The sequence below is a fragment of the Phalacrocorax carbo genome, chromosome 8, assembly GCF_963921805.1.
Source record: "Phalacrocorax carbo chromosome 8, bPhaCar2.1, whole genome shotgun sequence".
NCBI classification, from domain to species: domain Eukaryota; kingdom Metazoa; phylum Chordata; class Aves; order Suliformes; family Phalacrocoracidae; genus Phalacrocorax; species Phalacrocorax carbo.
Genome location: NC_087520.1, coordinates 39453600 through 39475114, shown reverse-complemented (window position 1 = coordinate 39475114; position 21515 = coordinate 39453600). Strand labels below are relative to the sequence as shown.

The following is a 21515-nucleotide window of genomic DNA, read 5'->3' as shown; positions in this document are numbered from 1 at the left end:
ACCAGGAAAATCCCTTCGGGGTCAAGAATGACTCACGCATAGACCCCATCTAGACAAATTCAAACTCACGAACAGTAGCGGAAACGCGCTGACTTACATCGAGTCTGTGTCTCATGCATTTTCATCTGTATAGAAGAAACATGAAACTATTATGTTATTTTAGTATCTAGTGCCAAAAGGCAAATAAAATTTGATCTCTGAATGCAGTAGATTTCTCCAGTGGCTCTCCCAGTATGCAGATCCAAGTTACTCCTGAGGTGTGTTATGTCAACAATTTGGAAACAAGATGCAACATCCGATCATTGGCAATGTATCCAACACTGCCCATGAAATGTAGTCGATAAGCTTATGAAAGCTTCCTGACAGGAGGCCACAACTTTTGACTGCAAAAAGCCAATTTCTTCAACAAAATATGAATGAATATTGGTGCATGATGTGCATCTGAAGCACACGGCGGCTGTATCCCACCCTGCAGGACAGAGCAGACCCTCTGTGGCAGAGCAGGCCCTGCAAGTCCTGGGCCCCCAGTTTTGCAGAGCTGGGGACCTAGCGAAACACATCACAGCTTCCTTTACGCTCCTGTGCCCACATTTCCTTCCACAGGAAAGGAGAGCCTGCGACTGAAGTGAAAAGCAAATCTGAGGAATATCAGTCTCTACACAAATATTTGGGCTCCACCTTTCTCATGCAAAGAATAACTGACATCAGCAGATATGAAAATCATTCATAGCTAGCCAGGTAAATTAATGAAAAGATAACATGTTTTGGAGTTTCTATATTACAGAGTTTAAATATTTCTGTATCTCGTAATGAAGTGAAAAGTCTGTGCAGGTGGAACCACAGTCCACAGTTAGTTGTCACTAACTTCCATTTTGATCAAATCGGCAGTATTCTCATTTCCGGCCAGAGGCACTAAGTTCAGCCTCTGTGCTGGGAACTAAGTTCATAATCTGTCATTTAAAGATCCCTGGTATTTTCCAAAATGGGTAGATGATAACCTAATGGCTCACATTCTCTTACGAAGAACAAGCTTTAGGATTATGCATTACATACAGGAGAATGCAAAACGTCTATACAGTGTAAGCAAACAGTCAATCATAAGCTATTTCTGGAGAAAGGCAAAGAAAAAAATCTAAGTACTTAGGGTGTAAAAACGATGTTATAGTAAAAACGTGTCTTTGCTCAAGAAGGTGAGTAGAAAAGATCATTTTTACACAGTAGGAGTCTCCCTCAGGTATATAAGGAATCGCATTGTTTGCTGGGCTACAAAAAGACATACTCCAGTCGTCTTCTCCACCCAGCAGTGCATTTTATTCTGCTTAGCAGGAGACAAGTGATGTAGCTAGGAGGGTGTGAAGTGCTCCTATGCATCATCATAAACAAGATAAGGAGAATTATTTCCTAAATTACAAACATCTACACCGACAACAAATCACTGAGAGGAGCAGGGGATGCGGTGGGTGCAGTATGGGCACAAAGACTTGTGCTTTTAGCGGCTCTTACCATGCTGCTTCTGCTGTAGAAGCAGGAAGCTGGCATGACTCTCAAGTTACAGGCTGATTTTGCCTTGGTTTTGTCTGAAGAAAGAAGGAACAGTATTTTTCTGTGCTTTTTTACAAGTGTTTTGATTGCATTGCTTCTCTTGACTTAGTCTAGGAAAGGGTAGGCCTCAGTAGAGAGCTTGGAGGCCATAGGTTCCCTGAGGTATACCCTTGGTAGGAGGATTTTTTTCACCTATTTCTTGCTTAATTAACAGATCAGATGAGGGTATAATTATAAATAAACATCAGGCGATGTCATTTAGAGACTGGTCACTTTGACTAACTCGTGATGAGTCTATATGCAGCCACACAAGGATTAAGCTCCCAGCACAGCTGTAACCACGACTGCTCACATCCTGGCTCCGTTTTTTGTGCAGGACACAGCCCTGACGTTCTGCTTGTTACACTGGGATTCAGAGTCACCACTGAATAGTCCTATTTCAGATCTCAATGGAAGCGAATGCTGGTCCTCCTCACAATAACAGTCTTTTCCCAGACAAAGCCAACACTGGTATAGCAGAAATGATGCTAGTAAGAAGTGATGTGAATTGGTAACAAAGAAGCTTGATCAGCGTGATGGAGACAGACAGTCACAGACACAAATTAAATCTCAGACGCAAATTAATTTCTCATTCATTTTTCTGTACACTGGTGCTACAAAACACTTCGTAGAAGTTGCATTGAAGGTATCAGCTGGAAATTACATTGTTTCAAGAGCTGAAAGTATTCTCTGTGGAGAAATTTTAAACCTATAAACTTTTCCTTTTCTTCCTTTTTTAAAATAGAGCATCAAAACACATGCAGAGCAGATCTGTGAATTGCTACATGGTTTTATTTTTTAAATTGCCAGTCTTTTTTATTTGATGGTCTTATAAACATAAAATTGACAAAATGGACAGCTTGCTTTCTAGGCTAGCTTACACCTCTCCATTTTTGAAAGCTTCCTAAACATGCAGGCACTCCATAAAAAAGTAACTGGTGCATGCAGAAGCAATGCAGTTCACAAATGAAGCAGTATAATGTCAATGGTTTGAAATTGTTCAGTCTCAGTTGTTTTCCAAGTCAATGCACTGGCAGTCTTGCCTGAATGCAACTAGTCAATAGAGGGAAAATAAATAGAGCATTTCCAGAATTCACCCATCAGCACTGAAAAGTGTCTGCTTACTATTACACAGTTTTAACATGTCATAATCGTTTTTCACAGTACAGAAATCCTCCTTATACTTTGGACAAAGAATGAATGACTATTTTAGCACCCTATATGTAACTTCTAATAGAAATTCCAAGCAAAATGTATTGATTACAGTATTGTAAGTGGTATGTGTTATTAAAGTAGAATCTGAATCCTGTAACTTATTTTGAATGCTACATTATGAACAAAAATTTCTAATTTGGGTACCTAAAAGCAGAGACTTCTGTATTTGGACTTCTGAAGAGACTCATTTAGCATTTCTCTAAGTATCTGTACATTGAAAGAGCTCCCTGTAATTTCAGGTAGAGCTGAACACCACAATTTATGCACACTATTATTCCCATAAAGAATCCTATTGACTATTAAGCTGGACAGGTTTTGCTCGCATAGGTAAAAGCTTTAGTGCCACAGCTATATGACTCTAAGCACCCATACATTAAGCAGCAGAGAGATACAATTGTCCCCTATCTTTCTATCTTTTATGTCTCCCATGCCTGTATGACAAGTGCTATGTCAAATAGCACCACTAGGCTGAATACTACACAAAGAAAGAAAGGAAGCAGACACGACAGCCACGTTGCTCCACTTTCCTTTTGAATAAAAAAGGTTATGCCTGCCCCTCCAAGCATCTAGATGCTAAATTACATCTAAGGTGCTATGCTTACCTAGATAAGGTCCTTGCAATGCCATGTAATTACAGAAAGGATCTGCCATAGTCTGAAAAATAAGGAGAAGTACGTCTTTTCCAATCCCCTGCCTTGTTATCTGTCACCTGGATGAAAATCATGTGAAAAAAAATAAAGAGGGAAAAAAAATTCCCCTTCAGACCCAAGAACACACTAACGCCCATGGATATAAATGTTACAATAAAAGAGCAGGACGACTACTAGCAGAGCTTTTATAGCTTAACAGTATTTTGACAACAAATGTTCATATTTCATTTGAAATTTATGAAACCTTTGTGCCTGTAATCCCATGAGCAGCTACATGGTAAATGAAAGTAGCAGGCAGTCTAGATTAATAATATTTTGCTTCATACTGGAAAAGCATTCTAAGGAAAAGAAATCTTGCTTTATCTGTTCTCCCACTTTTTTCTTTTTTTTTTTTGTTACAGTCTCTGTATTGGAACAGATTCAGAGCTCTAAAACCTGCTTGCAAATATTCACAGATGCCTTATTAATTTACGAGAAACTGAAGGACGCATCACAAGGTATAAGCAAGCAATTTAGGAATAACAAGTAGAGGGGTATGATACATGGGAAAATACCAGAGCTCCTAGTGTTAGAGAGCTACCAGTGGTTTAAATCAAGTTCAAGGGGAATACCTGGAGTAAGCTCTGGTACTTCATATTCTAATAAAAAATTGGTATGAAAAAAACAGTTGCCCTATGAATCATAACCTTTGCTTTTACATTTTCACAGTTAAGAAATGCATGTATGCTAAAAGCTCAAGTGTGGCTTCTTGCACTTAAATGTATAAGTGTATAACTGTCTTTTTCAACAGCTCTTATTTATCTTCAAGCATTTCCAACAGGAGGTGTTGGGTTTTTTTACTTTTTTAAAAGTAGTCTCTTAGTGCAAGCTATCAAGGCAAATATGATGTGGGCCAATTATGTGCCCAGAAAGCAGATATTTATTTTTATTAAAATTTTTACACCTTTTTTGAACTCTCATGTGGACTTATCTCACATGCACAAGGTATGCTAGGTTAGTAAGACCGAACTCTGAGTCCTTGCTTTGTTCCAAAGCACGAGTCACATAAAATGTAAGAGGGAAAAAAAAAGTGACTTATTTCAAGCAGCAGTTGGAGATACATTTTAAAAAATAGTTATTAAAAACAGCCCTTTTGTCCCCTTTTTGTGAAAAATGCAGCTTTTGTACAGCTATTCTTAATTTCAAGTATTTCTTCGGCTTTCCTTTTCTGAGTTTTATGTCAAAACTTAACACTTCAGCCTTTGAAAAACAGTATCTCTGGAAAACAAACACTGAATTTGTCATTAAATAAGATACACAAAAGTTCATAGGTACTTGATCTGTAAGATATTGCAGTAAAGAAAGTACTTGCTAAAGAAACAAGCATTTAGGTCAAAAACATTCACTGGTGGAAGAAAGGCTGGGAAAACGCTGGGTGAAGCAGACACAACTGGGCAATAGTGAATGACAGATTGGAGAAAGAGTAATATAATAGCAGAGTTAAAAATAGAGTCTAGGCAAACTGTTTTACTCACACAGTAAAAACGGTAACACAGGGCATTAGACGGCTCTAGGAAAACCACACGGAAGATGCACAAAGGTAAAGGGAAGTACATGAGAACAATGTTATTGTGGATGTTGTGTCACTGAGGGACTAATATTTCCAAACTACTAAAAAATGAAATTAGAAAGGAATTGAGCTACGTGATTAGGGTACCAAATCTCTGGAAATAATAATGATAAAAAAATCCCTTGTTATCTGGAACACACAAAGAAATATTTCTTTGACTGAAAGTGGTTCCAGAAATACACCCTCAGCCTCAAGGTCCAAGACTCGCCACCTGGAGCAAACCACTGGTCAACATTTTGGCAGTGATCAAAGCAACATATAAAAAGTGTTTATGGAATATATTGCTAAAAGAGAAGCTTCTCTTTAATTCAGAGCTTAGTTATAGTTTGATATATGCAAGGTTGCTTTAAAACCTTTTTTCTTTCTTTTATTTATTTAAGAATCACCTTAAATGGTCATCATAATTTTTGAGCCATCTTTCACAACTACTTTTGCATTACAACTCCATGGGCTCATTGGCTGCTAAGTAAAAAAACACTACTTCTTCTTCCTTTCTAAGAAAAGGTGAGTGGAGAAGGAAGAAAAATGCTCTCACCCTACATAAAGAGGTGGTGGTGTATTCTCTTCTTCAATTACTGACTCATCAACTATTAGATTTTTTTTTTTCCTTTCCTTTGACTATGTAAAAAATACCGTGTTCAGTATGACACATTGGAGAACACAGATCTGAGGCTTTAAAATATTTAACTTCTATAATACTGCATGCTTTCTCTTTCATTACGGAAATGCAGGCTGCTGTTAAGCTTAATAGATTTCTTTCTCATTTAAATCATGACTACAACCTCTTTGCTGCAAATAGCGTTTTCTTCCCAAAATCACGCACTCTCAGCATATCCATGTGGGTACCCAGTAACACCACCTTCTGCTACTTGGACGATGAAGATCAGATCACCAGAAAGGAGACCACAAGCATCAACTATTATTGCATCTGAGTGTCTCAAAGCTAAATTTGCAACCTTCTGGTAATTTAAAATCCCTGTTTTAGTCAGCTGCTGAATCTAAATCTGAAAGGCATTTCTTCAGCCCATTAGCACACTGTCGCTTCTGGGGGAACAGGCCCTGCTCGGTGCACACCTCCTACCACGGGCAGTCTCTACACGGCAGGCCATCACACTGATGTTTGCCTTTCAAAGAGCACGTCATTTTAGGGAAGATGATTTAGTGGATCACTGAAGAAAAGAAAAAAGAACGCCAAACTTCCAGTCCTGTGTTTTCACTAATATACTGCAATTAATATTTACCACCAAAACCAGAATACGAGAGTTACATTGTTTGAGTTCTTTCCTCATAAATACACTTTGGACTGTCAAATATATTAGTAACTAAAGGAAGTCTTCCATCAGCATCTGTGCTGAGTGGATTCAATAACAGTCTAACCAATTTACTATAAAACTTTTATAGAAGCATTATATACTTGCATCAGGTTCACAGTTTTATTAATTTACACAGATTTTATGGTTTCTTGAAGTTCTTACGTCTGAAGGAATGAACTGATACTCAAAGAAAGCTGAGTCTAGTGAGAAAATGATCTGCTTAAATACCATTCAGTCTCATAAAAGAGTAACTACACAGTAGTTATACCACCATCTCCATTTCCATATTTATAAAAACTGATATAGGCATAATCGGTTAATAACTTCTGCTCCTTCTAATGCACAATAAAATAAGTTTTACTGATCAGCTTTGTGGTTTAACTGCTAATTTGGAGGGGAAGGGGGCATCTTGAAGGAGAGCAGGGTAAAGGGGATCTTTTTGCTTTCTAAAGAGAAAGGTCCAGGAAGTGATTGTTCCTCCGAGTTCAATTTCAGGATGCTCCAGAGCAATAAATTAAAGACAGGAGTTTTTTTCCTTTCCAAAATAGGACTAAAACATGAACATATTTTAACATTAATATATTTTTTGAAGTGAGACTCCATCAGAAAACATTGGCTTTGTTTCTGTGTCCTGCATTGCTAGCCAGCTAAGTCCAAGAACCAACTTTAAACTTCTACACTAAGGTTTGGCCTGGAAATCAGATATTGCTTAATGAAGTATACACTGTACCATATTATAATGCTTACGATACCAGAAATTATGCAGTTATTGAGTAGCTATGCACCTATCCAGAGCCTAAAAACCAACTCCATTATTTGTACTTATGTAATAATTCCATGATAGAATACCTCCTACCCCACAAATCAGCATTGCCTATTAAACAGTATAATTATGTAAGAAGAGAAAAGACATGAGAATAGCGTGGAATAAAACCTCCTCAAAGTGAAGTGGATTGTCGCCTACAGGTAAAGGAAATGGATTTGCTAAGTAAGAGGTGACCGCCTCACCCTCCTAGACGTGAGGAGTGTCGAGCACATCGTTTCACTGTCTGAGCAATGTGACGAAATCAACAGGTAGTCACATCCTGCACCATGTGGGCAAGCCCTGCCAAACACATTATTTATAGTGTGTGAGTGTGCGCACATATATGTATATACAGTGTATATATAGTACAGTAAATACATAGTGTATAGAAGTATAAGTGTACATACATAGTGCATAGAAATATATATAGTATATAGACATGTATATATACACACACTATATACACTATTTCTATGTATATATAGAAGTGTATATATCCAGAAGAAAGTGTGTGTGTACACCCACACACACGTGCACACTTCTGGATAAAGGAATGGTAGAGAGAATTTTTCAGCAGAATTGATCTGAACTGGAAGCAAGTCCCTGGGCTAAGACTGAGCCATCAGATCCCCTTTGTGACTGGTACCGAGGGTTTGCGCTGCACCCTGGCATCAAGGGGAGTTTGTTACCCTGACCAAGCACACGGGAAAACACCCTGAAGACAGATGGACTCTCCTATAGGTTTAGTTTTGTGTTTGCTTAGACTTAAAGTCTTTCAAGCTAAGTAAATGGACTGAAGCCAGAAAGTTTGCTGGTTTGTGTCTTTTCAATTAAACAAAAAAAAAAACCCTGTAAGTAAACTAGTAACGACAGGGGATTGAGTGTGCTTAACCTGGGCCTGCTTTGAACCCTTTTTTCCAGCTGGTTAAACTTCAGTGTTACCCCAAGAAACAAACAGAAACTTTTAGGGAGTAAACAGTGTTCAGTGGCTCTTACGGCAGCTCCAAGAAGGAAGCTGTCAGGATTTTGAAGTATGCTTGCTCCAGATGCTGTTTTTGTCACTTTCACAACATCACATTTTTACTAATACTTAGATACACACAACTTCAAAAATACAGCTATAGTAAATTACAAAGCCAAGTCCACGTAATTTTGTTAGGTTAATTTTCCCTATATTTTCTCCATACTCAAATTACCTGAATCAAACTCAGCTAATTAAATATCAGAGCAGTATCTTCAAAGGTGTATCTCCTGAATAAGATAATATCCAGTGCATAGTGTATCTGCAAGCAGGAAGAGAGTGTAATGTATGCTTTAAGGAGAGAAGGGCATGAGAAGATCTGATAAAACCTGGGATACCTAATCCCAAATATATAGAACAAAAGGTGAGTCTTCTTCAAGATATGACACAGACAAGAGTGAACAAGTGAAGGAAGTCAAAGAAGTTTCACAGTAATATCAAATAGATCCTTATTTCTGTAATGCGTGTGACTTCACTTGCATGAATCCTCTCTGTATTTTAACACCACAGTTTTTAAAGGGTTCAGCTGGGTATTCCCTCTACCCTGCACCCCAGTGCTCTGCGCCATAGCTGACCTGGGATTCTGTTACAGGCTTTCCTTTTTTTAAACAAAAATTCTGCTCTCATTTAAGAATTATATTTATAGAAAACAAGGAAGAGAGCACTAATTATCATATTTAGTATGCTATATCATAATCAAGACATAGTACTCATACACAGTTCTAAATCACTTTCCTCTGCCACCCACAAAGACCACATAAACTTGTAGCGTTGATCCACAGATAACAGTTACCCATCCAGAAGGCATTTATTGGATTCTATCCCATCATCCAACCTCATAAAGGTCAAATATAAACTTCCTAACAAAATGTAGAAACAAAAATACAACTACAATTAGAGCATCCCAAACCCATAAAAATGTACCTACCTATGAGTAACTGTTCGTTTAATTACAACTACATTAATTTGTTTATAATACCTCGATTGAACAAGCACTTTCACATATTTAAGAGTTGTAGGTTAAGGCTACGGTAGCTCAGATTTCCAATCTGATCTCTCTTTTGCAATTTCTAAGAACAACAACAAAACAGAAACCCAGATGAAATGCAGAACCTTTCTGTCTTTAAAAAAATCTAATACATTTTATAAATACATGTATTTCAGCTGTTCAGACTAAAGACAATTTGCATTTCCTCAGCCAAGCGCTGATAATGTTGAACAGGAACACAATTTCTATGAAAATACCACAAATGTTGTAGCCATACATTCATCCCAACCTTTCAGCTGGCTTTATGGCATTAGTCCAGTTCTGCAACACATGAAAAAAAAGGAACCGAATCTCCTTTTTTGTGTGTGTCTTTCAACAGGGAAGATGAAGATTGGTCTGGTTTTGGAGAGTAGTTTAGTAGTAGGGGTAGTGGTAGTCCGGCCTTCCCCCACGGGCGCCTTTCCAAATCATGCTGAAAGAAGTAAAAAGAAAGCTATGCCTATTTTTTCTCTGCAGAAGTGAAGGAAAGTATTATAAATTGCTCTGAAAACTCCCTTGACTTTAAAATTATATCAGATTTTGCTCTTTTACATCTGAGAATTGGCAATTTGTCCCAATGTTTCATTTTTCCTCAGCTATCATCTTCTGCTACTCATGGTCTTTCCCATCCCTCATAATCATTTTCTATTCTCTCTACCCATCCCAGCACCTCCCCAATTTCTTCATGAATCCAACAAAATATCTCCTTCCCTATTTCCCCTGGGTACGACCATGAGAAGTTCAAACTAACAAAAAACCAAGATGAAACCACATAACAGATACCTACCGTTAGGTACGCATCTGTTTCTCTGGTACAAGTTACCAGAGAAATGTTGTGACTCTTTATAAATTGAATGAAATTATAGTATGAAGGACTCTGCTTAAGCCTTTGCATGATAATATTTATAACAATTCATGTAGTAAAATAATTGCAAAAAGTAAGATCCTTATTTTTAGGTATTTTTTGATGGAAGTCTCCTTTATCATCCATGTGTTTTGTAGTTAGAAATTTCAATTGCTGCCTTCAAGACCTTAAATAAGAAATCAAAGGCCAACAAGGTAAATAAAAACAGTCAGTTTAAATGATGTATCGACCAGGGAACCATAAGGTAAATTGAGATATATACACTTATGTTACAAGTAACTCATGGCAGTCACGACTTCTCTTTTCTTGTATAGAATCAATACATGGTTGTGCTTCCTCAAGAGAAGCCAAAGTAAAGCATATCCTTTTGGAAAAGAGATCTTACACACAGTGTAGACAACTGAAGAACAAAGTAGATATTAATAAAAGATATATAATAGTTATTTTCACCTTCAGTTAAATTGTGCCCTATTTTATAGTGCTGAAATCGAAAAATCTTAAAATAACAACAAATCCCCAGGCATCCACTAACAAGGGTGCAATAGAGATTTAGAGGCCTCTAGTGATTTCTAGAGTGCTAGTTTGTGTACCAGCATCAGACTGATGCTTCTGCATTGAAAACCTGCAGCCAATCAGCCGATCATTCTCATATTATTTTGGTATTGTTATGTGTGGTGGGAAAAGTATTATTTTCTTTTGCATTAGTACTCTGAGAGCTCAGTCAGGATCAGGTTGCATTATTCAGCACTACAAAACCATACACAGAGAACAGTCCTCCAGCTCCTGCAAGCAGAGACTCCTACCGGTCATGTTGACCATTTCAGAGACCCTAACCCCACTACAGTATCCGTGTCTGGGGTATATGGCAGGTAGCGACATGGATCAGCCCAAGCTGTGTGTGGGCACAGGCACCCAGAGTCCTGTTCGCATGCACCCGGCTGGTAAGCAAAGATACCGAGTCTTGACAGCAGATTTAGAGGCGGCTTTTTGCTTATCTTTGGTTCAAGAATATTACGCATCAGTTAGAACAAATGAAACCTAGGTGTGCTGAAGCATTTCAGAATTTTTCTGTTTAGATCCTGTTGCCACACCTCTTCAAGATTACAAGTTATTTCAAGTATTATCATAGAGCGAAGATATATGAGAAAATCCAGCTGTTGTCTTCATCATACCAGCAGGCATGACACACTTTCCATGTGCAGTCTAAAAACATGGTAGCAACTCATCAAAGCTAATATGTATGGGCATCTTGGCATGAACCCTGACCAAAATGCACCATTTAAAAACTGTAAGTCAGATAGGCACGGCTTCTCGAGAGATAGCTTTTTTTTTTTCAGACAAAATTCCTCCCCTCCCACACCCTTCCCTATAGGCCTCTCAGCAGCAAAGCAATTTACTGTAGTTACTAGATCTACAATGCTAAGAGCATTTTTTCTTCTCAAAGTCATTTAGAGGGATGGGTAAACCAGACTAGGTTAAAAAAAAACAAAAAAAGAGTTATGGTGCTGAATTTTCACACAGATATAACTAAACCTGTTAGCAGGACGGATCAGTTTGCTGCTCCTCTGAGCCCTACGATCTGCAGTGAAGCTGCACGCCTGGAACTGCGCAGGGAAGCGCACGGCTGGCACAAAGACGCCATCTATCCTCAGTGCACAAAAATTCTTGAAAGAACCTGATAGCTCATAAAAAAAGCAAACAGCGGTTCAAACAGCAAAGGCCAAATATTTAAGCTATATGATTTATTTGGAATACTTGATCCCAAACATTCCTGTTATTGCTGAAGAAGAAGTCCCCGAGGAGGGAAGTTTACGGAAACTTTCCTGGTGGCTAGGAGAAGAAATAAAGGCGCTGGCATTCCCTATAAAGCAACCTGATCCTCAAAGTCATGTTTCATAATTTTCTAGCAATACTTTCTAAAACCAGGAATTTTTCCTGTCTCATGAAAATAAGAACAATTCTGAAAGATGTCAATTTAAACACATTTTTAAGAGTTTGCACCTTGATATTTTTCATCTTTCTTTACTCTTTGGAAAGAATGAATACGTGTTGCACTGTTTTCCCTATATTTCACTCATCCACAAATGGGTGATTTATAGTTCATGGTTCAATACTACAAAAACATCTTAGTGCGGACTCATCACTAAAAAGACCTCAACTCTCTTCCTGTATTCTACATCCTGCCTCAGGCTGAAGATCTGGAAAAAAAATTCAAGCACTGAAGCCTCTTACACTGTTGAACAGTTTCCCTGTGGTGGTAGTAAATGCCCCAGAGCATGAGTCATTTATAACTTCTCCAGGAACAAACAAACAAAAAATATGTAACAATATACTCTAGGAAGTTATCTTAACCTCACAAGGGGCGGGTAGGCAAAATGCTTTAGTATGACGTTTCCACCTATGATGCCTATGGCAACAAGAAGAAAACAGAAAATATGACCAATCATCATGTATTTTCCACCTGAAACATCCTTAAAAGCAAGAGCAGCAGATGGCAGGCAAAGCGGGATGGGATTTTTCTTGCAGTGTTTTTTTACAGAGATTGAAGTCAATAGTGGTTGTTCAGTTGCCCTTCCTCTTGGCTACAGAAAGATACAAATCCCCTTGCAAACAGAGAAGATCATATATTGGTTAAAGACATGTACAAGGCGACAGAGGCAAAATCAGCCAGGCTGGTAATAGCCGTCCTGTACTGTAAGTTCCCTGAGAAGCGCTGTGAAGATACTGGCACAAAAATCTGCACTGCATATTGCTGCAGCATAATTAATTAAGCCTGACAACACCCCTGTGAAATACAATAGGTCTAACCACTAAACCAAATCATCCTTATAAACATCCAAATGTCAGCGAGTGAATTTATGTCAGATTTACTATCCAATCACAGAAAAAAAAAAATCACATATAGCTTCAAAAAAAGCACTTTACATTAAGTAAAGCACTCTCTTATATTTTTTCAATAGTAATAAAGAAATCAAAGGTATGACAGCCTTTTACAGGGATAACACCTCAGAACATTAGTAGATAAATCTTTGAAGAGGTGAGAAGTATTATCAGGATTTCCAATTGTAGAATCATACGCTGTACTTGAGAATTCTCTGACACTATACATAAAATATTATAACTATTAATTCATAATGACAATCTAAATAATTAAAATAAACCAAAATCTCATTAATATACAGATTTTGATAGTTGGATGGGTTAGACGGTAAGGCAAAATGTACTTTATAGGATAGTACACCTTTAGGATCAGGTATCCCTAATAACACGCACCGAGGCAAACATAGACATATGTTCCAAAAGTAACTCCAGCTTGGTTCTTTATGACTTTAGCTTGAGCGATTTTATTTTCTGTATAATCTTTAAAGTGGAAGTGCAGTCACTAGCCACTGGCCGCACTGTTTATCATAAAGTCAGCTCACTTAGTGCTGTCCAATTAAAATAAACTACAGCTGCAATGTATCACTATTTTTCTAAGTATCTGAAAATATTCCTGCAAAGCCCAACCTCCAAAAATAAAACATAAATGAAAAACAACAGTTCACTTGGCAACCTTCTAGGAGAGGATGTTTTGACATTATTTTCATGTTATTAAATGCACATTTTCCACTTAAAAACAAGAAGCTCCTGTCACAAATGATTTGTATTTTCAAATACTTTATATGACATAAGAAAGGCACATAATGGCTTGCTGCTGTAACCTTTTAAAATAAAATATAGGAATACAAACAATACATTTTTCCTTTGATAATTTCTTTTACTATTTTGCTGCTTATTGTGACAGACAGACAATATTTCAGTGCTAGCCAATGCAATACAGTAGCATTAAATAAGATGTCTGAACACCATCTGACTTCCTACAATATGTTCACTTAATTTTAAGTTACTTTCCTTCTATTGCTTTCTTCTAGTTCACACCTGGAAAAATGATAAGAGTATAAAACCCTTACTTATAATCTTTTAACCAACTATCATTTCGAAAGTATTTATTTATGTAAATTTGGGAAAAGCAGGGTCTCGTGACATGTTTGTATGCTCCATTTCAAGCACGGTGAAGGAACAGGAAATAAAATACAAACTTTTTTTCTTTGTTACTGACTTTGTTCCAGTCCTTCCAGACATCGCACTTCTAAACTCAGGCTGCCACCAACAGACAGCATACAGCATACGGACAATAGAAGGTGATGTTCATCTGCTATGCACAGACGTAAGTCAGCAGTAAGGCCTCGTTCCCTAAACAGCAACTAATGATTGCATATAAAATAGAACCAGTATACCTTTAATATGTTGTGTAAAGTTCCCGTGCAGAAGATTCCTGGGTGGACAGCGCTACAGAAATTACACAGACCTCTTGAAATACCTACAGAAAGTCTATAACTAAAAGAAGATTTTGTGTGGCTGGAGATACACAAATTTCCTTAGAGACAATTTCTAAAAGTTAGGCCGTATCTAGATAAAGAACAACACTGCACCTTTAAGAAAATGTTATTTTTCTTGAGGCCCTATCAAGGTAAATTTCATCAGTATTCAAAGAATGAGCAAAGCACTTCAACAATTTATTTCAATAAAAGAAGACTTAGCTGAAAGGAGTATAAATGATGAGAACTTGCTTTAAACTGATTTATTCCCTGCAGCAATAAAAGGAATGTTTCTTCACTCAGCTGTTTAATATGCAAATATGCAGAGCATCCAGCTTCTGACAGCACATCATTAATAAAACCTTGCACTAAGCAGAGCTCCCGATATTTCATCCTGATGAAAATACATGATGATGACTTTAGACTGTATAATTTCAGAGTTGGAACAATGTAGTTCCCAGTGATGGAAACTCAGCAATCCACAGTTCTAGCATAGATTTTTAAATAAGTTAACCTATTTCTGTAAGAGGGAGACATCTGTTTACAAGAATTGCGAATACGGAAAAGCTTGTCACCAAACCCTCTCAACTGGACAATCCAAACCTTGGTCTGGGAATCAGTACAAAAAGGACCATGTTATTTACAGGAGAACACAAGAGTTAATTCCTTTTTTAATCAATTAATTCCTCTCCTATTTACCAAGCTTCATGTACTAAAAAATGCCCTTTACCTCTACTTCCATCAACCACTATAGAATCTGATACGTTTTAGGCAAGCATGGAAATTAATGCTATCCCTTCAAATTAATTAAAACAAAAAAAAAAAAAAAAGAAAAAGAAAGATCTGAAATTTTACTTCTTTCCATTAAAATCTATTAAGATGAACTCCTATATTTGACCATGCTGTAGCAGTGGTCTTCTTGTATATATAGCCAAATTAAGTACACACACTTCTTTCTTCATTGCTTGTGCTAAAACTCTTCCACGCTTTCCAAAGAAGTTTTTAAAAAGGTTAAAAACTAACAAATGTTTGAAACAGAGAAAGGAATATTTGCCAATACTTTGCTCTGAAGTCTTTCCAGTCCAAAGTTGGAAATTGGAAGCTGCACAGAAACACTAATTTTCTTAAAGCATCCATCCCTTTGTGGAGAATCGATCCTACCGGGTGACACGGAATGTCCATTTCTATGTTGGAATTAATACTCACACAGATGATGTTGGTCGCTTTACAACATGGAAACCTGAGGAGCGCTCATTTGCTTGCAGTAGGAGGTAACAATTAACAACTTGTTAAGGTCTGGTGGGCTTCCTTGTTTTGGCTGAAATACGCTGTTCTTTAGCCTCTGGTCAAATTTATTTATTTATTTACTTACTTACTTACTTATTTAGCTAGGTCAAATATAGAGACGCCTTCTGCACTGCAAGAACAAAAAATGTGACTTTGCGTTTTAATTCAAAAATATTTCTACTATGAATCAATCATTTAGCGTATTTCAAAGAAGTCTGAAGGATCTTCCTTTGAATCGTTTCCCCCTGGGTACCTAGGAAACAAAACATCTTCAGGGCTGAATTTCAGGGGAAGTCTTGCAGGTTTTAGTAAACTTCTCCTAGCCAGTACTTTACATGTTTCTGTTTTCTGTGCGTGGCAATACTTCCTCATAACTCAAATGGGATTAACCAATTAAACATTTCCCAGTAGTCTCTAAAATAGCTGCTCTTGGCATGTTTTTTGCATGGAACAAACCTCAGCGGGAGGATATGATAGAAATCTTGCACTATTTAAATATAGAATTGGGACATCAAAGAAAGGGTTGTATTGAAATAACATGGATAATTAAGGAAGTGGAGAACAGTAATAACTGATTTACATAAAATGCTAATAAGCCTCTTGACTTGTTCGGCAATTTCTGCTTTAGGCATGGTAACTGCGAGTTCAAATTTGTGTACTAATTTTATTTTAGCATTTTCTTTTTCTTCCTTTTTCTCCCCCTAGTTTTTAAGCTCTCTACAGCCAGGCCAGTCTGTACCCTGCACCAAACCTTCTTCAGAACAAAACCCCAAAGAAATCAGAATCTGAACGTAAACTCGAGTAAAAGTTTTGTACGCATTCATATCCACACATGCATACAAAGCACAAAGTGTAAAGGCCTTTAATTACTTGTCTGCATGGGTATGGATTCAGACGGCATCCCTTCTAGTTTAGCTCACTTTCATGTCATGCTGAATAATGTGTTACAAACGATCAATGACATATTAAAAATGTTAAATGCTCTTCACAATTACCAGGACTGAAAAACTTTGAAAACAACTGGAGTGTAATGGGAATAATGTGTTTCCATGGTGTTATGCTTCTTGCATACTCGGATGGGATGATTAGGGCACTGCACCACTACTATAGGTTATAGCTATTTTATACTGTACCCCTGTGCCATTTGCTTCTGCAAAGAAATTATATGCCCTGAAATTCTTGTTTTATTTTACTCTCCTACTGATCTCTCCTCACAGTGCTACAGCAGCAGTGGCTTTGAGATGTGAATGTGAATGAGCGTCTGAGCCGTTCCTTCAGGACATGTCTGTGTATTGACCTTCAGCTTACCCTGTTTCCCTGTGAGCCCTCTAAGCATGATCCATCGCTTTCTCAGGCCATTCTCCCTTCACCCCATTGATGGGTTTCAGAGCTACTTAAATTTCAAAGTCCTGATGTGTTGCAGCAGTGGCCAGGGCTCAGCTTTGCTCACTTATAGATTGTACAAGGTCACAGTAAGGGAAGGGGAAAAAAAGCCAGAGCATTTATCAGGATGTATTGCTTTACTTTTTCTATCCATCACAAAGGCGATGATTCTATTTTAGTGAAAATCCATTGAACTCAGATCAAGTCAGATGGCTGTTATCATTGGAAACTCAAGAGCTGTCACACCATAATCGGTACAAATGATGAACACTGAAACGTGGGGCTTGAGGCCGCTTAATGGTCTTTAGTGAATTTTTTTCTGTTGCTTTTTAAACACCACAAAATCATTTTACTTAAGTGATCTGAATTTGAGAACACTAAGATTTTGTTATGCAAGCACAGTTGATTCAATTAGAGATGATGTGACAGCTATTGTGCAATTAGATGTGTTCCACCAGGGTGCCCTCTCCCCCATGCACACACCAGTACGTGTTTGCAGACCACCCACACAATCACAATTATTTGCCTCAAAGCTATTCTGATTCTGGTCATCTTCTGCGATACACTTTCCACTTGTAATAGGCAATGACGCCACGCAATATGAACAGGAGCTTCCGCAGCAGTATTGCTTTGTATTCTGTGGATGAGCTTTGGCAAAGCTTCCCCGCTCTAGAGCTACCCCTGTAAGTAGGAGCTCTGTGTATGTGGGGAGAGGGGAAAGGAAGCTAAACTTCATTTCTCTTTTGTCTTCTCAAATATCAAAGAGCTTAGTGAGTACTGCATTTTAATAAAAAACTGGGGAACTGGACCATAGTTAAAGGACCCGAAAAGTTTCACTACCTGGATATGGAACTAATGGAAATTGTTCAGTATAATTACAACTGTATGTGAATTGCGTCAGCCGCACAGTACAGGGGAGAGCAAAGGAGCAGGGCAGAGCCATCATACCTGTCAGAGAGTGCGTTCTTCCCTGCAGTCCGAGCATGCTAATTATTCTCGTACTTAGGCTTCATTCTACTTCCTATCAGGTGTGACAGACTCACCCTCTACTTACTTGTTTTGATTTCATCACATTCGCAGAAGAAAGACCAGCTATCCCAGGTTCTAGGGGACCTTGACAGATAATTAAAAATGCCTCTCTAATTAAGAGAAAAATAGCAACAGACAACAACTTGGCTCCAGAGAAAAACAAGCCATTCCACAAAATTGTTATTTTCCTACTGAAATCCCATAATAAAATAACTGCCACCCAATTTTTGCAAGTAAAAAAACAACCCAACCCTCTTCAGTTCCCACACAAACCCATTCCCCAGGCAGAGGATTTACAGTACTTGTTCAAAGGAAACTTATTCAGCCTCACAAGTACTAGCAAATCTTTGCCTTGAACACCCCCTCCACCACCACACCTACAAAATATGGTAAAGACATGATTGTTATGTAGGAATGTCCTAAGATACCTGGAACTTTTTATTGTTTAAAACTATGTTTAGATCTTAGGTTTCGACCTCCTCTTCACAGAGCCAGAACAACACATTTTGAACAAGAAGTACCTCAAACCATACCAGAACTCAGGAGGGAGCAAAGGGACACAGGAAACAATCATTTCCACTGAATGATGAAGAATATATATTTATTATTACTATTATTATAAAGCACACATAGCACCCCATAAAGAGAACAGTCAAAGCCTGCTAGTGAATGTGGCAGGTTTAAGTCACCTGCCACTGCCACGCTCATGAGGCCAGAGTGGCCCCTCCGGCCAATTACGGCAGCTTCAAGGCTGTTCTAGTACGGTTTCAGCTTCTAATGAAGTGCAAAATTGAAAAAAGAAATAAACCTAGAGCAAAATGGACTTAAGGCATGCTTCCTTCTCATCTGTTTTCTTAGAGCAGCCAGCGTACTGTGAAAATGTGCTTTTACAGTTTGTAGTGTAGGGCAGTAACTACTGTCTCCTGAACACGTCAGTCATGGAGCGGCGTGGGGATCACGCAGCGGAGATCTCTGTGCATCTGGACATCTAATATAAACAAATATTTCATATTTTGCCCAAACGAGATTTCCGAGTAAAGCCACAGGGAATACAGGCCTGTAGTTCGTCTCCATTTTCACCCACCAATGCTTCCAGAGATCTGGAACAGGGCACCGTGAAGGCTGTGCACAAACCCTACAGGAGCCCCTTTAAAACTCCTGCAGAGTGGCATTAATAAGCCTTAGTGTAATGGAGGATCAACCCCTCCACTCTGTGCTTCAAGAAGCAGAAAATCTTAAATAGGCTGGTATTACGTCTTCAACTCTCTTTTTATAAACATTAAAACAAATACAATTTTGGGAAGCTCTACATTTAAAACTGTATTTTTCTTTAATGAGAAAACTACATCTTAACCTTCAGTCTAATAAAAAATTATTACAATTTTTGTGGATATTTTAAATGTAGCAAGTAAAAATTCCCAGACTTTTAGCTGTGGTCACCTGTGCATTCACTGCACGCTCAGGGGAGAGCGTACAACATAATAAGAGCTGTGTTATGATATATTTTCAACAGTGAAATGTCTTGGGCAAATAACTGATTTCCTCCTATATTATAGTGGATATCCAAAAAGATGTAACAGCTGAAAATATGCTTAAAATGCATATACAGACAAGCTTTTTATTGCTCATCGATTTGCAAGATAGATCAAAAGACACTAGTGCCATCGCTCCTCTTTGCTCCCATATTTGGGTCTGAGCCAATGGCAGAGCATGGACTGGGCCAGGGGACTCTTTGAATCATTGCAGTTAAGCAGAATGGTTTTTTCTCCTTGATTTTCTTCACTTCAGCTCTGTTATCGTACAGGGGACGTCTGAAGAGCAGGATACGTGTTGTTCAATTATACCAGTAAGGATTAATTTGCCCTCAACAAAATTTCTGATGCCACCTGTTTTTGCAAACAAGCCTTCTAGCTCTTCTCTACGTCTTCTTGTCAACTACCTGGGTACTGGGCTACGTGCAAAAGACCTCTTGTACAAATCAGGCACTTGTATTTTATTCTTTAAACCTCTTGCTTCATGCCTTATCCCAAACTTTTCATGCAGCTTTTCGTCCAACATAAGGGAAAAATCTTCACCATTTCCAAGACCCCTGGTGTGTTCTGCTGTCGTTTTGGGACAGCAAGCAGCAGTGGGAGGCACTATTTCACATGGGCCTTTAATTCCTTTGAACATTTCCCTCTCCTGCTGTACAGAGCCAAGAAGTGGATATGCTTGGTTTGGGGCATGTGCTTCATAGATCTCACCGCAGCACAGCAAGGCCTGGCTTCTCACAGTTCTAACGTCACACGGTTTCCCAAAGCGTGAGGGCCTCTCCAGGTCTTACTCCTTTTTTCCACAAAGTCAAACTTTTCAAGAATACATCTGTAAAAGCCTGAATCTTTCTGGCAAATACCATACGGGTCCGAATTCTGACAATTCAGTCTGTGTACAGTTGAAACCTCTCTCTAATTAGGTAATTTAAAAAGGAAAAAGCAAGCAAAACAAACTGAAAGCCTTTAGCTTCTATTTTATATCAACAAAGACATGTTTCCATCATACCGTTCTTGCAGGTTGTGAATCTTAACTGGCAGATGTCAGTAAAGTGCTCTGAAATCCTCAGATGGTATTGAAGTTACCACAGAAATATGTAACACTTGTCATTGATTCACTAAATACAGTCCGCAGAGAAAAAGGAAAAAAAGGCAGAGCATGGATTCTGGAATGAAAGATACACGCAGCATTTTCAACAAGCTTCAAAAAATGGAACAACAAAAAAGTCCCTCTTAAACGATTTTTGCTGGCCACAAAATTCACTGCAAGTTCCAGCACCTAAGAAGTGCTTTTCCTTTTCTGTGGCTTATAGGTCTTTCAGGTTTCAGTGCTGGCGGCGGTAGCAGGCGATGGAGAAGAGCTGCCACCCCTGCTTGGGAAGGGAGCATGGTGGTCTGCCACCAGCAGCACGGCAGGCACTCGTAGTCAAAGCAGGCCTGACATTACATGTCCCCATCCCAAATAACAGCTTTATATTCAATTCCATCCAGTGGAGGTGTCAGCAAGGGAAACAAGGTTATGTGGCAGCAGCTACCATATTTTACCTATCTATATAAATACATTTAAACATGTGGGAAATAAGGTTAGGGGAGTGACCTTGAGGTATGGACATTTAGGCTAGCAACCCTCACATAACTTCAACCTGAACACTGCAAGTGGGAGGAAAACCAGTGCATGATACCGATACGTCTACTATAAACATCCACAGGAAAGAATTAAACCTGTTATGTGCTTTAACACAGCCCCTGTCTGTGAACTGGGAGTGCTTTTGTAGTGTACTGCCTCACAGAGCAGACAAGCTTCTTAATAACTGGATGTTGGGAGAATTGAAGCAAAACTTTT

At 38.4% G+C, this 21515-nt stretch overlaps 1 protein-coding gene across 5 annotated transcripts in view; it reads right to left on the bottom strand.

The window, feature by feature from the left end:
• Nucleotides 1-21515, bottom strand: part of WWOX (WW domain containing oxidoreductase) — a 537552-nt gene that overhangs the window by 253954 nt on the left and 262083 nt on the right. Inside the window, exon 9 of one of the 5 annotated variants that reach the window (XM_064459624.1) lies at nt 9463-9654. The exons of the other annotated variants lie outside the window; for them this stretch is intronic. Within the exon in view, the coding sequence (XP_064315694.1) occupies nt 9493-9654 (162 nt within the window). The 3' untranslated portion in view covers nt 9463-9492. Of the gene's footprint in view, nt 1-9462; nt 9655-21515 lie in introns of those variants that run through there. 5 annotated transcript variants of the gene reach the window in all.